Source organism: Mustela erminea, chromosome 2 (genome assembly GCF_009829155.1).
Source record: "Mustela erminea isolate mMusErm1 chromosome 2, mMusErm1.Pri, whole genome shotgun sequence".
In the NCBI taxonomy this organism is placed as follows: Eukaryota; Metazoa; Chordata; class Mammalia; order Carnivora; family Mustelidae; genus Mustela; species Mustela erminea.
In genome coordinates this window covers 83,140,989-83,161,661 of record NC_045615.1, presented here as the reverse complement: position 1 = coordinate 83,161,661, position 20,673 = coordinate 83,140,989, and the positions used below count along the sequence as shown (strand labels likewise).

The 20,673-nt window shown below is 35.4% G+C and overlaps 1 protein-coding gene across 3 annotated transcripts; it reads right to left on the bottom strand.

The window, feature by feature from the left end:
- Positions 1 to 491: 491 nt before the first annotated feature.
- PLK4 (polo like kinase 4) lies at positions 492 to 19,629 on the bottom strand. Of its 3 annotated transcripts, XM_032333365.1 has the most exons (16): positions 19,437 to 19,629; positions 18,681 to 18,776; positions 17,764 to 17,859; positions 17,570 to 17,684; positions 13,791 to 14,811; positions 13,021 to 13,121; positions 9,788 to 10,155; positions 8,637 to 8,741; positions 8,180 to 8,282; positions 7,053 to 7,202; positions 5,792 to 5,925; positions 5,608 to 5,699; positions 5,315 to 5,459; positions 4,009 to 4,149; positions 1,489 to 1,595; positions 492 to 1,095 (listed from the first exon to the last, which is right to left on the bottom strand). In XM_032333365.1, the coding sequence occupies exons 1-16, from the start codon at positions 19,464 to 19,466 to the stop codon at positions 993 to 995; spliced, it is 2,907 nt and encodes a 968-aa protein (XP_032189256.1). In that variant the 5' UTR covers positions 19,467 to 19,629; the 3' UTR covers positions 492 to 992. The 3 variants fall into 3 exon arrangements, with proteins under 3 accessions (XP_032189256.1, XP_032189257.1, XP_032189258.1); XM_032333366.1 differs by lacking the exon at positions 19,437 to 19,629 and having other exon boundaries at positions 17,764 to 17,855; positions 18,681 to 18,758; XM_032333367.1 differs by lacking the exon at positions 1,489 to 1,595 and having other exon boundaries at positions 972 to 1,095.
- Positions 19,630 to 20,673: the final 1,044 nt, after the last annotated feature.

The following is a 20,673-nucleotide window of genomic DNA, read 5'->3' as shown; positions in this document are numbered from 1 at the left end:
TCGGGCTCTCCGCTCAGCAGGGAGCCTGCTTCCCTTCCTCTCTCTCTGCCTGCCTCTGCCTACTTGTGATCTCTGTCAAATAAATACAATCTTTAAAAAAAAAAAAAATCAAATATTTCTAATTCTAAAAAACAGCAGGAAACATTAGGTTAAAAGTCTTTATCATATTCATATATTTTATTTCATTCCTGTTTTATCTTTAGTAAAAGGTAATGAGTGTCCCACTATCAAATATTCTTTTTCTCATTGTAACTATTACATTAAGTTCTACAGTGTTAAAATGTTTATCATTAAAATAGACACATATTTTCAAATAAAGGTAGAGAAACAATGTATTTACCATTTGCGAAATTAATTTTAAAAATTTAACTGGCTCCTGAACAGGCAACATAATTTAAAAATGAGCTTACTAGTAACTTATTTTAAAATGAGTATTTAATTAAATAAATCAAAAGATAAAGCAACTTATCTCTGTATTTATTTTTTTTATAAAATGCATTTTCAGAAATATTTCATTAGAAACTGGTGCTACAAAAATAAATATAAAACAAATATACATGTTTACATCTGTTACTTACAACATAAATACACATTATTTACATGGTCAAAACCTCAAAAACTCCAGCATGTTTCTTCCATGATTCTCAACATGACTAAGAAGTAGGGAAAACAATAAAAAAAAGCATAAATACACCACACACCATTTATATTTTTGCTTTTAAAGGACTGTTCAATACAAATATATGAATACAAAGTTTAGGGGGATATGTTCTAAGAGCAAAGTTTAGTGTACTATTTTATCTATGGCCAGTACATTTTAGAAGTTTCATTCTGCTTTGTTCTCTCATTAGAATACATCCATTACGATATAGATTAAAACGGTCTTTTGTAGAAAGGCTTTCTGAGGAAGTTATATCAAATAAGAAAAAGTCACTTTACTTGAAAGCCAACAAAGTTATTTATTAAATTTATGTACCTATAAGGAGCCTTAATTATTCAAAACTAGGAGCTGGATTAGAAAACATCAAAAGGATGGAAGAAAGACACTGTAATTTCTGTTTGATGTAATCTGGTAATTTTTCATTTTCTCCATACCTAAGTGAAGCAAAAGAAAAAAAAAAAGACAAAAACACAACTTAATTAATTTGTTCGTATGAAAGTACTAAAAGGTGTATACTATTTTTCAGTAATTCTTCAATGAAAGAGGCACCTCAGAAAAATCACACATATTATTTAAGTAGATACCTAAATCAAGTTAAGCATATCATTTGTTTTCTTTTAAAATAGGCCACTTTATAAGTGTATTTAAACAAAAAAAGAAAATTAGGTCAAATACTTGAGCTGACTTGAAAACTAGATTCTTCATTAAACTGAAGGCCTTAATCTAAAGAACATACAAAACCTTATTATATCATTTATTTCAACAGATAGAGAAAAGAAAATTATATAGCAAAGGGCTAAATCTCAACCATCATTTTAAGGGCTTACCTAGTTGTTTGACCATTTGGTGATGTATAACTGATAGAAGATACTCCTGCCTGGACAACCAACTGGGACCCATCATTGAACTGAACCCACACAGCTCCACTAGTTAACTAGAAAAATAATAAGTACACAAAATTACTATACAGTAGAAGATTTAAAGTTCTTAAAAGGTGCTCATGTTCAACAGGTTTTACAAATGGTTAAAAGAAAAAAAAAACAATGCTTGGAGCTCTTGGGTGGCTCAGTCATTTAAACATCTGACTCTATTTCAGCTTGGGTCATGATCTCAGGGTCCTAGGATCAAGCCCTTGTTGGGTTCCCCACTAAGCAGGAAGTCTGCTTGCCTCCTACTGCACCCCCACTGCTTGCACTCCAATGTGCACGCTTAAATAAATTAATCTTAAAAAAAAAAAAAAAAAAAAGGCAACGCTCTCAGGAAACTACAAATGTGGGGCTGTGAAGTTAGTAGCATTGAGAATATTCATTCACATCTTTTCCAATTGATATCCCTCTCTTCTTTGTTCTTGGGCCACAGAATTTCTCTTCTGCCTGTATACTTTAGCCTTTGCAACTTATTCCTTTAGCCACTGATATTTGGTATAGTCACTAATATACACTGTGGCACTCCAAACAGAAGAGAGAAGACATGGGCTCTGGAATCAAACAGACCTGAGTTTACACCAGACTCTGCCAACTACTGAGTAGGACCGGGCAAGTCAGTCAACAATTATAAGCCATAATTTTACTACCTATAAAAGGAGGTAACACCAACTTTACTGGGTTTTATTTTGGGGAATAACAAGACAATATACGTGAGAAACAATATAACAGGTACTGAACAAATACCGAGTTCTCTTCATTTATTTCCTACCCCTATAAAGGTTTAAGGTGCATTTTTCTTCCCTGGCAAGTAAAAATTACATGTACTAAAAAAATGTACTATGCTCAAGTATGAAAGCTTCAGCTTTCAGATAATATATACATACAGGCTCAGACCTACATATAATTCCTTAAGTTTGAAACTCAATGTGGACTTAATTTTTATTTATTTATTTATTTATTTATTTATTTATTTATTTATTTTTAAAAGATTTTACTCATTTACCTGACAGACAGAGATCACAAGTAGGCAGAGAGGCAGGCAGAGAGTGAGAGAGGGAAGCAGGCTCCCTGCCGAGCAGAGAGCCCGATGCGGGACTCGATCCCAGGACCCCGAGATCATGACCTGAGCCGTAGGCAGCAGCTTAACCCACTGAGCCACCCAGGCGCCCTGGACTTAATTTTTAAATGCAAAACTTCTTTTCTGCCAAAGGATAATAGATTAATAGTAACAGATTACCAACAGTTTGTAAAACTTAAAAGTCATGAACATCATTCTCAATTACCAAAATGTAGCCATTATCATGACACCTCTATTCTGTTTTGTTTTGTTTTAAAGATTTTATTTATTTGAGAGAGGGTGTGCACATGCAGGGGGAGCAGCATAAGTAGAGGAGGGGTACGGGGCAAAGCAGACTACTGCTGAGTGTGCAGCCCACAGCAGGACTCGATCCCAGGACCCTGAGATCATGACCTGAATTGAAGGCAGATACTTAACTGACTTAAGCCACCCAGGTGTCCCTCTATTCTGTTTTTCTTAATTTATTTTTTAAATTGAAGCACTGTTGACATACAGTGTTACGTTAGTTTCAGGTATACAACATAGTGATTCAACAATTCTATAGAGTACTTAAAGCTCACCATCTGTCACAACTTTATTACAGTATTATTGACTATATTCCCTATGCTGTACTTTCCATTTCGGTGACTTATTTATTTTACAGCTGGAAGTATGTACCTCTTAATCCCTGCTACCTAGTTAGCCAGTCCTCCTCCCCTCTGGCAATGGCCAGTTTGTTCTCTGTATTTACGAGCTTCTTTCTGTTTTCTGTTTTGTTTTTTAGTTTCCACATGTGAGTGAAATCATTTATTTATTTTTCTCTGCCTGACTTATTTCACTTGGCATAATACCTTCTAGGCCCATCCATGTTGTCACAAATGGCAAGATTTTTTTTTCCTTATGGCTGAGTAATATTCCATTGTGTATATACACAAATATTTTTTCATGTATGTATCTCTGTATATTTATTTATTAATTTTAAGTAGGCTCCATGCCCAACGTGGGGCTTGAACTTATAGTCCTGAGATCAAGTTGCATGCTTTACAGACTGAGTTGGTCAGGTGCCTCTACACATACATCTTCTTTATCTATCAGTGAACATTTGGGTTTAAGACACTTGTTTTTAAAAACTTTAAAAACAAATCACTTACGCCTTACCAATTTATTAACAATACCTAGAGTTCTCCAAGTGTATACAAATAAAAAATGTCTAAAATTTTAATATAACCAATGTAAAAACGGTGTAAAAACTTTCTTGCAAAGAGAAATATTTAAACTTATTTACTTTTTTGATAATTGTCTAATGACTATGAAAACTAAAGAAATTCAGAGTGAAAAAATTCACTTTATAAAAAGCTTCTCACCTGTGTAGCCCAACCAACATTTTTCACAAAAACAGATTTCAAAAGTTGTGCTGATTTAGGAAGACAATCTTTTAGACTACTAGAAGAGATGTTTGTTTCAGAAGCTGCAGCCATAAAGCCATGTCCTTCATTTGTAACCATCTACAAACAGTAAAGTAAAAGAAGATATTATTCCTTGGTATTTTTATAAGGCAACTTCATCAAAACTGAAAAAATTAGCTGAAAGAATTTTTGTTTAATTTATTTTAAAGAGAGAAGGAGAAAGAGCACGAGGCGGGGAGGGGGAGGATCAGAGGGAGAAGCAGACTCCCCGCTGAGCAAGGAGCCCCACACGTTACTAGATCCTGGGACTCCATGATCATGACCTGAGCTGAAGGCAATCACTTAACCAACTAAGCAACCCAGGCACCCCCAAAATAATTTTTTAATAACAGAGTTAAGAAATGAAAATATAGGGACACCTGGGCGGCTCAGTCAGTTAAGCGCCTACCTTCAGCTTAGGTCATGATCCCAGAGTCCTGAGATCTAGTCCCACATCAGGCTCCTTGCTCAGCAGGAAGCCTGCTTCCCCCTCTCTCCCTTGTGATCTCTGCCACTTGTGATCTCTCTCTCTCTGTCAAATAAATAAATAAAATCTTTAAAAAATTAATTAATTAATTAACGCGTTAACCAAAAAATGCGAATATATAACCGCATTATGGAAAACTAGAGAAATACAGAAGAAAAAATCATACAGTTGCTGTTTTCATTTAGGTAGATTTCTTTTGTCTTTTGTTTCCCAAAGGCATAATTTTTCATAACTGCAATTGCAGTATATATGTACATGTGTGTGAGTATATACACACACAGATCTATTTCCCTAATGTTGCATTTTTCTATATTGAAATATAGTATTTATAGGCATGACAGTTCATGGAATAAAAAATTAATAAGTTTTTGTAAACAATGTTCTATCATGGATATTAAGGCAGTCGATGATATTTTATTAGTAAAAATAAAATGATTCATATAATAATATATTTAGCTTACAGGGGTAACATTTACACTGAGACCTGAAGGATGAGAAAGAATTAGCCATTAAGAGGTTAGGGAAAAGTTCCAGGTTCAGTGAATAGCATGTGAAAAGGCCTGTATGCTTGACTTACTTGAAAAACTAAAAGAAAGCATAGATAGTGCAGGGTAAAGTAGGCAGGGGAGAAGTTGACAGATGATAAAAAGGCCACAGTAAGGAATTTAAATTTTATATGAAAGGCAAGAGGCAATCACTGAAGAGTTTAAAGTATAGAAGTTACATATATTTACTTACAGGAGGATTAAGCATTGGTGCCAGTTTTGAAGAAGCAGTATTATTTATCATTTTATTCAAAGATGCTCTATCACGCATCAGGTAGTTTGGATCCACAGAAGTAGGAGGTGATAAGGCCTTAGGTGAACTAGTATTTCCAGGTTTTCTGAAGGGGAAAGAAATGTCCAAATATATTCCCTTAAAGCTTTCAAATTACAGAAAACTTAAAAGTGTCCATAGTGTAAACACTAAACTTTTTTTTTTAACATTTCTGACACATCATACTCATATTTAAAAAATTTTCAAACATTTACCTTCCTATAATTATTGGGAAAAAGGGAGCACTTCCACTTTTCTTTTCCTCCTCTGAAATTATGGATTCCAGTGCTAAGCAAATACGATGGCCCTATTTCAAAAGAATAGAGCTGTCATTATTTCACCTATCATTTGGAATCACTATTAACTTGTATGAAAAACCTACCATAACTAGGTACATACCTCATTTGCATGGTCCATATACATTTTTATTTCCCCTTTCAAGCTACTAATTTCACTTTCACTTTTTAAGGTATAAGATTTCCCAGTCTTTTCAATCACCTGAATTAAATCTTCGGTTTTGTGTATCTTTGCTCCTTAAAGAATAAAAAGAAAACGACTCTTTTATCATTTCTTTAAATACTCCTGTGTTTATACTCATTATCATGCTAGTGCATAAAGATTAAGGTATTATATTCACTCACTGATCATTAAAAAATGAGGCTGTGAATATATTCAATAAATATAAGCCATCCATTTTTTTCCCTTCATATATCTGGCGTAAGTCTGATACTTTTATGATATTTTATAAAATCACATCGGGCCACCTGGGTGGCTCAGTGGGTTAAGCCTCTGCCTTCGGCTCAGGTCATAATCCCAAGGTCCAGGGATCGAGCCCCGCATAGGACTCTCTGCTCAGTGGGGAGCCTGCTTTCCCCTCTCTCTCTGTCTGCCTCTCTGCCTACTTGTGATTTCTGTCAAAAAAATAAATAAAATCTTTAAAAAAATAAAAAAAAATAAAAATCACTGATCTCATACAAAAACACAGTTGAAGGATAGCTATTATATGTATACTGTATGAGTGTATGTGCTAGGTATCCCTTAAAAGGAGTTTTACAGATTAAAAAGTAAATCATCTTTAGATTTAGGAAAACATATTCTCTTATTCAATCCTACCCTTTTGCCACATTTTTTTTTTTAAGATTTTATTTATTTATTTGACAGACAAAGATCACAAGTAGGCGGAGCAGCAGGCAGAGAGAGAGGGGGAAGCAGGCTCCCCACTGAGCAGAGAGCCCGATGCGGGGCTCGATCCCAGGACCCTGGGATCATGACCTGAGCTGAAGGCAGAGGCTTTAACTCACTGAGCCACCTAGGCACCTCCATTTGCCACATTTATAATTCTCTTCATTTGGTAAATGTCCATTTGAGTTTCTACTAAGAAGTAGGATATTTATTTAAGGTGATTCTGTACTATCAACCTGAGTGTTATTAAATCTGAGCTAAAATGGGAAAGAGAACTAATATACATATTGGAGAATAAGCTGTTTACATGAAAGTATATATAAATAAATTTGGTTAACATATTTAACGTATAGTATACTGTGCTGTGTAACTAATTTGTATAAATATACAGCTTATAAACTTGTGGTGCTGAATTAAAAAAAAAACTACTAAATTTTAAACTAAAGGGGAAAAATTATCATTTCTAAATGGTACTTACCATCATAAAACCAAACCTCAAAATCAGCATCAGGGGAATTCTCCATTAAAATGCATTTAGCATATCTCGTAAAATAAGTGATTTTGGGTGATTTAGATCTTACAAGGTGTACAAATCTGGAAGCATATTGATATTTTCGCCAGTACTTCTCTAGGGAAAAAAAGAAAAAAATTACCTAATAGTGGGAAATAAAGTGTTGACTTGACATATAAATTCCGTAAGTTTAATATAGATCACTACTCTTCCACAAAAATTCAAGTCGATAGGTTAGAAACCTCATTACTAAAATAAAGATATCTTAGTCCTGCAAGTCTATTATTTTAATGAAAACTAAAGACAATATAATACAATCCCCAAGAAGTATATAACAAAATCCAATGAGTAGTACCACGATAATTAAAAAAAATCTCTTCCTCTGAATCACTGACTCTTTATTATAAGTAATGATTCCAGAAATGTTTTAACAATTGAAATGAAAAAATTTCTACCTGAGATATCAGAATCAGACTATCAGGAAAATATGTAGTTCTTTTTATGTTAGTAAAGCATAGAGTTTTGTGGTCCTAATATTCAAAAGTCAGTTTTTACAATTCCCTGGAACTATAGTCACTTACAGTATTTAGTCTTGTTCTGTTTTGATTTCTAATAGGATTAGACAGGTTTTCTTGTTTGATTGTAAAAGTCACTTCAGTGAAGGCTTACTATTCAATATTTAATTCCCCTATCCATAAAATCCAGAAGCTGAACGAGAAGTCAAAATTGGTTAGCCATAATAACAGATGGTCATTTATGGAGCATAATAATGGTTTTAAAAGCCAAAAATTGATACTTTATGTTGAATTTTAAACAAGATTCTTCACAAATTAGTAACTAAACAAGTGTACATATTATATTTGTGTGATATATGACTAATATTCCATAGTTTTTGCTTAAATATGTGATAACACAGAGTATGAATAAACACTGGATTAGTAAGGTACAACATATATCTCACCACATATAAAATATGAGAACATGAGTTATAGCCTGGTTGAAGCAAGACATTTATAATCTATGATATCCACACATATAGAGTTTATATATAAATAAGTGCATTATCTAAATTTATTCCTGATAAATTTACATACCTGGTAAATTGTCAAAGCAGTACCTACTGATGTTGTCAGTAGGGGGTGGTGGTCTGTCAGCAAGAGGAAAACCTCTTCCATCATTGGGATAATAAATAGTAATCTGTCAAAAAGTTTTTTAAGAATTCTAATTATATGCCATTAAGTTAGAGAGCTATATTTCACTAGAAAAATTATGAAAAAGAGCTCACATGTAAAATTCAATATTATTTTATTGAAAATGTTAAATATTTTCTAGAAGTAATAAAGTTTAGATTTTGCTATAAGTTATAATTATTTTAAAAACCACATTAATTAAATATATGTAACATGGTATTTCAGTTTTTTAATTTCAGAGATATTATCATATTAAGAAAACCAATGTTTAAGTATTTTAATGATATCCTTGTAGAATGAACTGGAATGCTAAATGTTTAATGATGATTTAAAATTACAAAATGAAGTAAAGCCACATTACCATATTTCCATCACTAGATATTTGAAGAACTTCTTTCACATATTCTTGTGATGTATGTTCCTTTAGAAGCTCCACACATACCTCCTCTGAATCAAGTATGCTAACCTAAAAAACAAGAAGGTAACATTAGTAACAATTCTCTTGTTTACTAATAGCTCTGACATATAAAATATTTAAAAGTACTTAACCATAGCAGAAACAAAAATTCAAGTCAAAATCAAATGGCTGCTTCTCTCCAACAGTCTACACCAGAGCTGTATTTGAGCACAATTGTGAAATATAAGGAGCAAAGGTAAGAAGGCATAATTAAGTGTGAAATGATAACCAGTGAGCAAAATGAAAGCAGAAGGTGTGGGTGGAGAATAAGGACTTTGAAAAGACAACAGCAAGCCAAACAAAGGCAAGACTGGGTGAATAGAAAACAAGGTACAAAGAGGAAGAAGATAGAATTAAAAAATAAAAATTGCTATTTCCAATTCATACATCAATGTAAACTCTAAACTTGATTTTGTATATATTCTTTTTCTTTAGTTCCAAATGTTAAGAAAAATTTTTTTTAGTTTACCTTTTTGATGAGACTAAATACTGAAACAATGAAGACAAAAGCAAAAAGCAGTATTAAATATTAATTCAGTAACCGGAATTGTGAATAAAATAATAATTAACACAGTATTTAGCCACTGTTACTTTTATTTTTCTTAATTTTTTCTTTAAAGATTTTATTTATTTATTTGACAGACAAGAGATCACAAGTAGGCAGAGAGGCAGGCAGAGAGAGAGGAGGAAGCAGGCTCCCTGCTGAGCAGAGAGCCCAGATGTGGGGCTCAATCCCAGGACCCTGGGCTCATGACCTGAGCCAAAGGCAGAGGCTTTAACCCACTGAGCCACCCAGGCACCCTCCCACTGTTACTTTTAAATGTTTCTCATTATCAGTAATTTAAAATTCAAAGCTTATCAGTATCAATTCACCATTCTTAAAGTAGCTAATAGAAAACATTAGTAATTTTTCCATAAATTCCTAGTCTTTACTTTTAAATCAGTTTATCATGTAAATATCAAAAGTACAGGAACTAAAAGAAACATATTTGATATAAGAAACCACATACTCAAGGAAAATATCAAATAGGAATTTAGAAAAATGATAGACATACCACAGCCTTTTTGGTTTTCTGTCTAATCGGTTTTAACCTGTAAGCAGTCAAAGGAGATGTAATGTCTCGTAGCGTACGTTTCTGATAACCCAATGGTGGCTCCATACCCCTAGTTTTGCTTTGCTCAGAAAGAGGATCTGAGCCAAAAATAGATTCCTGTTGAATTATCTCAGGTTTACTTTGAAATGCAGTCATAAATTTCATGGTATTCAACTGTTTTGCAGGATGAACATTATCAGAAGCATCAGAACTCTTTTTGGCTCTCGTATCAGTCCAAACATTTCTTGATGTGTCCTGCAAGTCTGGATGGCCTTGGAAATCTCTTTTTGGGCTAATGCTGTTGTGCTCAGTAGTTTCTCTTAAATGATCTGCAATATACACAGATTGAAGCAAGTTAGTGAAAATGAAAAAAAAAAAAAACCAAGTCTACACAACATAATGTCATACTGGTATAATTTTGTTTTGAAGTACAAAAGAAATCTAGTAAAAAAATGTTTATAATATTTCTAACAAATAAGGAGTTTTAAGATATGACATCATACAAGAATGACTTTAAAAGATTTTATTTATTTATGTGAGAGAGAGAGACAGACAGAGCATTAGCTTAGGCAGGCAGGACGAGGCAGAGGAAAAGGGAGAAGCAAGACTCCCCAGTGAGCAGGGAGCACGATGTGAGACTCAATCCCAGGAATCTGGGATCATGACCTGAGCAGAAGGCAGATGCTTAACTGACTGAGCCACTTAGGCTCCCTAAGAAAGACCTTAAAAGAACATTTTAATCCAGATTGCAAAGATATACCTGTATACTCCTAAAACTAAGAAAAGATATTAATATGAAATTTGTTTTTCAGTCAAGGCAAAATTTAGGGTCACTTACTAATTCTAAAACAAGTAACTGCCAGTGTTCCAACAAGTACAGGCAATCATTCTATGTAATATGTAAATTTACCTCTTTAAGCTGAGGACTGTCTGACCATCTTTACTTATAAAATATGTAAATAAAACCAAAAACAATATATGAAATAGTTGTAATGTTATTATTAATATTTAATATTATGAGTGTATTTGCACCACATTTTTTTTTAGATTTTATTTATTTATTTGACAGAGAGGAGATCACAAGTAGGCAGAGAAGCAGGCAGAGAGAGAGGAGGAAGCAGGCTCCCCACCGAGCAAAGAGACCTATGTGGGGCTCCATCCCAGGACCCTGGGATCATGACCCAAGCCGAAGGTAGAGGCTTTAAGCCACTGAGCCACCCAGGTGCTCCATTTTGCACCATATTTTTTAAAAGCTCTTGTTGAATTTTACCTATTTATATTTTATATAGTTTTACAGTTCACACGGGAACATTAATTTTTTAAAGCCCCTTAAGTAATTAGGCTATATAGATCTCTATAAGGCAATTTTTCAAATGCTAAACTCAAAAATATATATTGCATTTTTTCCCTAAATGACTTGTTAGTGCTTTCTTTCCTCCTTCTCCCATGACAGAAATATTTTGTACCAAATAATATACTTTAAAATTGCAGCAGCAGTACCAGATTATAAACAAACTTATTTCTCCATCTCAGATATATCCCGATTACCAAATAAAAGTATCTATAAACACAACAGAAGGTTAAATGCACAATTAAGAACATAGCAATTTTATAGTTTAAAAAACATAAATTTGAATTACCATCATGAAGTACACATAAAAAGATTAATTCCCTTTTGGGCTCTTGAAAATAATGTATTTTTAAAAAGAAAAAAACAGATGGTTGAGGTAACATAACAACTCTGCTTAAATTATAGTCATATTATGTATTCTCTGTCTGAAGTAATATAATACTTAGTAAGAAATGATCTCCTCCTCCCCATATGTTTTCTTTATTATTCTCTTTTTTTCCATGGTATTTCCAACCCACCTTCTGGGAGTCTGTTGTGTTTATTAATAAGAAATGTTGAACTGTCAAACTCTAAATCTAAAATAATGACTTGGATGACAGCTGTTTTTTTGTTTTTTGTTTTTAAGATTTTATTTATTTATTTGACAGACAGAGATCACAAGTAGGCAGAGAGGCAGACAGAGAAGGGGGAGGAGGCAGGCTCCCCACTGAGCAGAGAGCCCATGTGGGGCTTGATCCCAGGACCCTGGGATCATGACCTGAGCTGAAGGCAGAAGCTTTAACCCACTGAGCTACTCAGGCACCCGTGGATGACAGCTGTTTAAAAATGTTTAGGTTTTGGGGTGCCTGGCTGGCTCAGTCAGTAGAGCATGTAACTTTTTTTTGTTTGCTTTTTTTTTTTTTTAACAGATTTTATTTATTTGAGAGAGAGAAAGAGCACAAGCAGGGGGAGGTGGAGAGGCAGAAGGAGAAAGAGAAGCAGGGGCCTGACGCAGGGCCTGATCCTGGGACTCTGGATCAAGACCTGAGCCAAAGGTAGATGCTTAACTGACAGCCACCCAGGCGCCCGGAGTATGTTAACTCTTGATCTCAAGTTTGTGAATTCAAGCCCACATCGGCCTAGAGTTACCTTAAAAAAACAAAAAAAACAAAACCCATTTAGGTTTTAGTAGCTGTGTACTTCCGTGTATGTAAAGTCCCATGTAAACCATGATGTCCTCATTAGCGTCTACTTAAAAATAAGGTCAGTCATCTTTTGATTATTTTATATGTGCTGACAGTATGTGCTTCTTACAGATAGGATGCAAGAACAGAGATAAGGAATAAAGAGTACAGTTCATGAGCCAAACCGCTTGTACTGGAATCCTGGCTCCTCTGCTTTTAGGCGGTGTAGCTTAGCAAATTAAGCTCTGTGCAACACAATTCCTCATGTGTAAGATGGGGCTAATATTATCTTTGTATTTTTAAAAAGATTTTATTTATTTGAGAGAGAGAGAACAAGCAGTGGGGAGGGGCAGAGGGAGAGACAGACAGAGAGAGAGAAGCAGACTCCCCACTGAACAGAAAGCCGGCTCCATCCTAGGACCCGGAGATCATGCATGATCTGAGTGGAAGGCAGATGCTTAACCAACTGAGCCACCCAGGCACCTCTATCTTCATATTTATTGTGTGTGAGAATTTAATAAGTTAATATTTGTTAAGCATTATGGACAGTAGCTGATACAGCAAATACTCAAAATGAGTAAAGTTATTATTACTGTTATCGTAATATAGTTTACTGAAAATGTATTATTATTTTTTTTAAATGTATTATTTTCTCAAGAAAACCCAAACAGAAAACTCACCCTTTATTTGCAGATTCCCAAACCACTGTTGCACCATTTCAGTCTGAGTTGTCTGGTCTGGAAATGGAAAAGGAGTTTTCCCTGGACAAAGACGATTGGAGCTAAACAGAGGAAAAAAATTCTGATAAACTAATAAAAAAATTATCAGGTAATAACTTCTGATGATAAAAAGATTTTAAAAATCTTTTGATCTGAATACTTAAACTGAAGCTAAATTTCAAGACCAAAATGCCCATGGTACTGTAACAAAGTTTCTATATGGCTACTGCCCTCTAGTAATTTAAGCATAAAAATCAAAGATAAGAAAAAGGAAAAAACACTACAAGCATTAAAAAATGAGTATTAATGTTAATAACATGATTACTCATCATTGGCTCAGCTGTGTGTATGTGTGTGTGTGTGTGAGAGAGAAGGGAGAAAGAAGGATAGAAAAAGAGAACAGTTATTATCAGAGTACTTTAGGGATCAGACACATTTAATATGATACTTTGCACTGGAGACCTGCAGCCTATAAAATAAAAATGAAACAAAATTCTCAAGTATTAAACACATTCATGAGCATATACACTCATTATGAAATTGTTTCTTAACTACAATTAAAAAATGATCATTCTGATTCTCTAATAAGAAATAGAAATCATAGCTAAGAAGTACCCCAGGAACATCTGACAATATAAGAAAAAATTAACCCTCCTTAGTTAGATGCAGTTCCCTACGTGTGCTGATATAACATTTATAGAAAAATAAAATGCTTTTGATAGAATTCTTACCAGGCTTGATCATTATCAAGTCTTTCAAAAGATCCAGAACTACTGGATGTCTTTTCCTTAAAGAAATGCAAAATATTGACATTGCTGTTTGTAGGTGAGTATCTTTCTTCATTTTCATCTACTCCTGATCTTTTGGATTTTGAAAGCATTTCTGCTGAGTGACATCGTTCCATTGTTTTGGCTCGAGACTGACTATTAGAAGTGCCAGATCTATCAGAGGAATGGGCTCTACGAAGGTATCGAGAATGTGGCCTTTCTTCCATATCCTGGGTTACTCTTCGCCTCCCATTATTACCGGTTTCTTGTTCTCGATTTCCCCACTGAGTATAAAGACTGCTGCCATCTCCTGAAGAGGAAAAATCACTTGAATTTTTATTCTTTGGAAATATAGTCACTTTATTTGGGAGTGGCTGACCAATCAAAAGTCTTCTCCTATCAAAAAAACTACCACTTATACTGGTACTGGAAGAAGCTGTAATTGCAGTAGAAATTGTGGCATGTCCACTATCAATTGAGTCTTCTACAGTTCCTAAATCTTTACTTTTTGTTGAAGAATTTCGGGACATAAAAGGATGGTCTAATATTGAAGACAGACTTAAACGATCTGCTGGATTTCTGCGAAGTAACTGGTGAATAAGGTCCTTAGCCTCTCTTGTCAAAAAAGTTGGCATTTCATAATCTGCCAATACTACTTTATTTAATGTGTTCTTGACTGTGTCAGTGTCAAAAGGAGGTCTCCCAATAAGCAACGTATAAAACATACAGCCCAAGGACCAAACATCAGATTCAAGTCCATGTGCACTTCGAGTTGCAATTTCTGGTGAAATATAATTAGGAGTTCCACACAAAGTATAGTGCTTCTCATGTGGCATTTTCAACTGAGTTGCCAGCCCAAAGTCGGCAATCTTGATGTTCATATTACGGGTAAGTAAGAGGTTAGAAAGTGTGAGATCTCGATGTAATATGCCATGAGAATGGAGATACAACATTCCTGTGATGATCTGGTGCATAAAGTGTCGAGCTGTTGGAATGCAAAAAATAAAATTGACAATTTAGAAAATCTGATTCAGTATTTAGAATCTTAGAATTCAGTTTTTAGAAACCCAAGTATATATGCCACAGTATTACATTACAACACCAGCTTGCAGCTTAGTTCTACCAACCAAAATACTATTTTGATGATAATTCCATAATATTCTTTTAAGTCCCTTTAAAACAACTGGGAACTCCTTCTAATCTTTGTCCTTTCCAACTGATGAGTTTTCTATATAGTTAAGGAAAGCTTAATTATATTAGCAACTGGGGGAGACTGGACTACCTAGGGTCTCTAGAAGTCCACAGCAATTAAGAGAAAATATTTATAATTGCACAAACAATTCATAAATGTATTATAATTGTTAAAAGGAAAAAAGAAAGCTAGTTCCTCTGATGTTCTCACAAACCCTCACAAAAAATAACCACTATTAATAATGTGTTTATACTGTTTTATACATTTGTGCTTATGTACATTTGTCTACCGAAATATACTGTAATAAATGCTTTAAAATATAAAAATGTATAAAAAATACAGTTCTGTTACTCTTCCCCCCACTTCACAGTATTTCTTGAAATATTCTCATGTCAGTACACATATTTTTTCTTCTTAAAGATTTATTTATTTATCTTAGGGGCACCTGGGTGGCACAGTCATTAAGCCTCTAACTCTTGGTTTTGGCTCAAGTCATGATCTCAGGTCAGGAGATGGAGCCCCAGTTTGGGCTCTGTGCTTAGCAGGGAGTTTTGCTTAAGATTCTTTCTCCTTCTGCCCCTCCCTTACCCCTCACTCTCTAAAATAAATAAATCTTTAAAATAAAGATGTGCTAATCTTTTTAAAAAAGATTTATTTATTTGAGAGACAGAGTCAGAGAGAGCATGAGCAGGAGGGGCAGAAAGAGTCTCTGGTGTGGGGGCTCAATGTCAGGACCCTGAGATTACAACCTGAGCTGAAACTATGAGCTGGAGGCTTAACCAAGTGCATCACCCAGGTCCCCCATAAATTTTCATTTTATTTAATTGCTATCAATGAATAGTTGGTCATTTCTGATATTTCAAGATTACAGAAAACATAGGAATAAACATTTTGTACCCACTTGTTTTCTTATGTATATGTATGGCATGGTTCTCTATGTTAAATTCAAGAAGCAGAAATACTGGGTTGAAGGATAAAATTTAGTATTTTAATACTCGCCAAACTGCCCTCCAAAAGGCTGTATTTTCATGCATATCCTTGTTAACATTGGGTAGTGTCAATCCAATGAGTTTAAAAAAAAAAGGGTATTCCACTATTTTATTTGGCACTCTTATGATTACTATCGAGTTTAGGCATCTTTTTATTTATTTTTTGGCCATTTGTACTTTCTCTTCTGTGAAGTCTGCCTATATTCCCTACCCATTTTTCTACTGCATTACCTTTTTTTAAGCATCCCTTTTATTTTTAATATTAAACATTAATTTAATATAATTTGTCAGTCATATATTTTACAAATATTTACTTCCTTTGTTTTAAATTTAACTTAATCTTTTGTCATTCATGTGCTTAATGTTAATTAGGTCAAATTGATAATTCTTTTCCTTTATAGCTTTTGTAGATTTTCTTAATTAAGGCTTACTATTATACAGTATTACAAAAAATGCAAGTCATCATTAATATTTGTATAGCTTGTATTATTCAACTTGTATTACTACATTATTTTGAGTCAAAGAATATGAATATTTGCATAACTCAATACATATGACCAAACTGCTTTTCAAATGGATTATATAGACTTAAATGTACCAAAAGTCCAATAGCAACCACATTCGTTAGCTTACCTACAATCTCAGTTATCAGGATAACTAGAAAACAATTATTTTTGTGATGACTCATGGACCTTATTTGATACTGATCCGAACTGTAAAATAGTTATTTATGAGAAACTCTGGAAGTTGAAACTGACTATGCATTTGATACTAGGGAATTACTGGGTATGATAATGACTTTGTGGCTATTATTATTTTTAAAAGTTTTTTTTTTTATTAAAGACATACAACAAAATATTTATAGATATAAAGATGGCTACAATCAGCTTCAAAATACTCTGGAAAATTAGGGGAATAAGAAGGGTACAAATGAAACAATTTGATCATGAATTGATAGCTTTGGAAGCTGAGGCCTCATTATACTGTTCCATCTACTATTTTTGACATTTTCTATAATAAATTATTTCAATATTTGTGTTTGACTTAGGAACTACTTTATAGACATCAATAACATTCTAAAAAGCTTTTCTCTAGAACTGAAAGGATACACACTATCAATGATTTAATTTAAAATGTGATTTGGGATTTAAAAAAAAAAAAGAAAAAGGGGCGCCTGGTGGCTCAGTGGGTTAAGCCTCTGCCTTTGGCTCAGGTCCTGGTACCGAGCCCTGAATTGGGCTTTCTGCTTAGCGGGGAGCCTGCTTCCCCCTTCTCTCTCTGCCTGCCTCTCTGCCTACTTGTGATCTCTGTCAAATAAATAAAAAATTAAAAAAAAAATAAAAATAAAATGTATTTTGGGGAAAGATAACAAATTTCTCCTTTTACTTCTGTAATGTTTAAATTATTTATAGAAATTAACAGCTTTTCGAATTTTGAGAGTTGGGGGTCTCCCTTTCTAGCCCAAAGAGTTTTATTAAACATTACAAAATACCACATTCTTCAAAAACTAGTTTTTAAAGAGTAAAATTTATATACACAAAAGAAAAAAAGCAGCCACCTACCTTCGTTTTCTGAGAATGGTTTCATTCTGTTCTTTAGATACCTGTTCATTTCTCCATTATGGCACATTTCTAATACTAGATACACATAATTGTTATCTTCAAAATAATTATACAGCTGAAATGTAAAAGGGCATAGTAAATGATAATATACAAAAATTCAATGTCCTTGGTCACTTTTATAAAATTTGTATTACCTCCAAGATAGAAGGATGTTTCAACTGGCAATGTATTTTCACCTCATTTTGGACTCTCTGCACCATTCCAGCTTTGTACATGGCTTTCTTATCTATCTAAAAAATAACACGAAACATTTAAATGTTGCTGATGAACTTCCAAATGTGAAGTTTTCAAAAGTTAACTTTGAAGAGAAAGTATACTTTAAAATATTCTTAAGTCCTTTTATCTACATCTTTCTGAGATCAATTTACTCTGTTGTCTGTTTTCCCCATGCAACTAAGAGAGTGCTTGGCAGAGGAGACATTCAGTAAAAAAGTCTATCCAATGCATTCTAATATCCTCTCCCAACTTAAAGAATTTAATAGCACAACAATCATATCTATAACAATAACAACAAAAATCTACCCAAGCTTTATTTTTTTTTTGTTTTTTCACCCTGTTATTTTCTACTAGACAAGCTTTAAAATAAAACTTCCTTTTCCCTACTGGTTTAGATAAGTGATTCTTAATTTGCTTATGATACTCCTATCATAAACAATCAAAACATAGCATTTTTTATAACAATCAAAACATAGTATTTTAGATTGTTAACAGTGTAATACAGAACTAGGCACAAATCCTACTCATTATTATAAACAAATTATTTGCTTTTCGATTTCTGTCAATTACTACAAGTTTGCATAATAACTAGTACTAGGTCTACTGAACAATAGTGAAAATAAAACACTTATTTAAGCATAGTCAAGGATCTCCTAAAACATCTGTAATGACAATCGCCGGACTTGGCATTATTGTTTTCTGCATAAGGGATGGGTTTCCCTCCACCCTTAATTAAAAAAAAAAAAGCCTCATAGGTAAGAAGCTTCTTATATCTTAAGTCACCTCTCTAATTACTTGCAAAGTAGAGGTGAAAAGTTGGTTAATATATTCTTACCATTTTGATTGCTACTTCCAAACCAGTGTGAATGGACTCAGCTCTGTAGACACCAGCAAATGATCCTTTACCAAGCAGATTCCCAACTTTAAAATCCTTAAAAGTTAAAATTAAAGATAGGTGTGATGACTCACATGAGTGAAAAAGAAGAAAGATAGGAAGAGACTGGAAAAAGATGATAAAATGGACCAAGAGGGGAATATGAATTTAAAATTCAAGCAGGTATTACACCTCGATACAGCAGGAGTTTGGGGTGGAAAGCATGTTGACGCCTTGCGGAGATCCCTGAAAGTCTAGGCTGGGCTTCAGATACAGCACCCTAGTGGGCTGCTTCCTCAACCTCAGCGCAACTGCAGCACCTTGCTCCCACCTCCAGCCAACCCCTGGGAGCAGAGGGCACGGCAGGAATCCCGCCCCATCTCCCGCCGGAGGTAACCGCCATCCCCTCGGAGAAGGGGGTGGCAGCTTTGCCCTGTTTTAGCGCGGCAGACCCGGCGGGATAGCCCTGGCGTCTGGAGACGGACGGGCGGGGCCGTGAGCGACTCACCTTGTCCCCCAACACCCCAGCCTGAGGGGCGGGACGCTCCGCCCTAGACAGCCAGGGGCCGGCGGTTGGGACGCTCCCAAGACACCTCGGCGCCCGCCCCACAGCCGTTAGATTCGCCTGGTCTCCTTTTTGCAGCAGTCTCGAGTCCTGCCACTCCAGCTACCCCACCCCCCCAATCTGCCCCGGAGAAGATTGCCAAGACTTTTCACCTCGATCTTCTCCCCGATGCAAGTCGCCATATTTCCAGGCTCAGGCCTGTGCTCCGATTAGCTTCCTTCACGCAGTCCCTTCGAGGCAGCGCTCCAAGCAGCCAGCCGGTCTGGGCGCCCATCAGGCTTGGCTCTCTAGGCCGCCCCTCCGGGCGACGGCTGCACAGCCACCGAAAGGCCTCTCCTGCCCCTTCTGAGACCCGGGCGGCGCCTCCGCGCTCCCATTTTGAAAAACTCGCGCCGGTTGCCGTCCCTGCGGGGCTAGCTGTGACGTAAAGACACTGGTCGATCTGGAGCGGCTGCGCTGGGCGCGCATGCGCGGCAGGCACCCCTTCATGGCTAAAGGGGCTAGAACCGGAAATGCTCCGGCTGCCCTGCGGCCTCGCTAGGTAAGGTTGGCAGTCAATCTTTCAGAAGGTCGGGTTTACGGTGGATAGAAGAGCTGTCCTGAAATATGAGACAACTGGTAGGCTACTCACTTGACAGTCTGGAAAACTGTCTTCGTTTCTATGAAGGGTTTAAGGCGATTTTAAGGGGCGCCTGGGTGGCTCAGTCATTAGGTGGCTGCCTTCAGCTCAGGTCGTGATCCCGGGGTCCTGGGATCCAGCCCCGCGTGGGGCTCCCTGCTGGGCGGGGAGGCCGCTTCTCTCTCTCCTGCTCCCGCTGCTTGTGTTCCCTCTCTCGCTGGGTCTCTTTCTGGCAAATAAATAAATAAAATCTTAAAAAATATAAAATGATTTTAAAAGTTCAAATGTTTAAATTTTGACAGAGCAGCACTGGAAAAAAATCATTACCCAGTTTAAGCACACTTCACACCTCTGTGTTTATTCCATAGATTTTCATAACTGTAATGAAGGTGTATGGTGCTTTGAGAAATTGAACTCCGTTCTTTATTTTGGTGAATTGCTATTATTATATTATTTGTATAGCAACTTATATTTAAGATATCTCATACTTTTTATGCAATGCATTGATTAAAGGAGACATCTATAAGGTTGGAGTGATCCACTGAGAAGACTGAGATATTTAATAAGGACTTAAAACGAACTACACCACAAACTTAGGTACTGGGTTTTTTTTTTTTTTAAGATTTTATTCATTTATTTAAGGGGGGGTGTTGCAGAAGGATAAGAGAGTCTGTCTCAAGTGGATTCCCCACTGAGTGGGGAGCCCCATGTGGGGCTCATTTCAGGACCTTGAGACCATGACCAGACCCCAAATCAAGAGTTGGATGCTT

Excerpts from the sequence above, each read along its gene's own strand:
- PLK4 (XM_032333365.1), bottom strand. The coding sequence starts at position 19,466 with ATGGCGACTTGCATCGGGGAGAAGATCGAG. Across the intron at positions 18,777-19,436 it reads GCATCGGGGAGAAGATCGAG|GATTTTAAAGTTGGGAATCT; the intron begins GTGAAAAGTCTT and ends TTAACTTTTAAG. Across the intron at positions 8,742-9,787 it reads AGAAAACCAAAAAGGCTGTG|GTTAGCATACTTGATTCAGA; the intron begins GTATGTCTATCA and ends CTTGTTTTTTAG.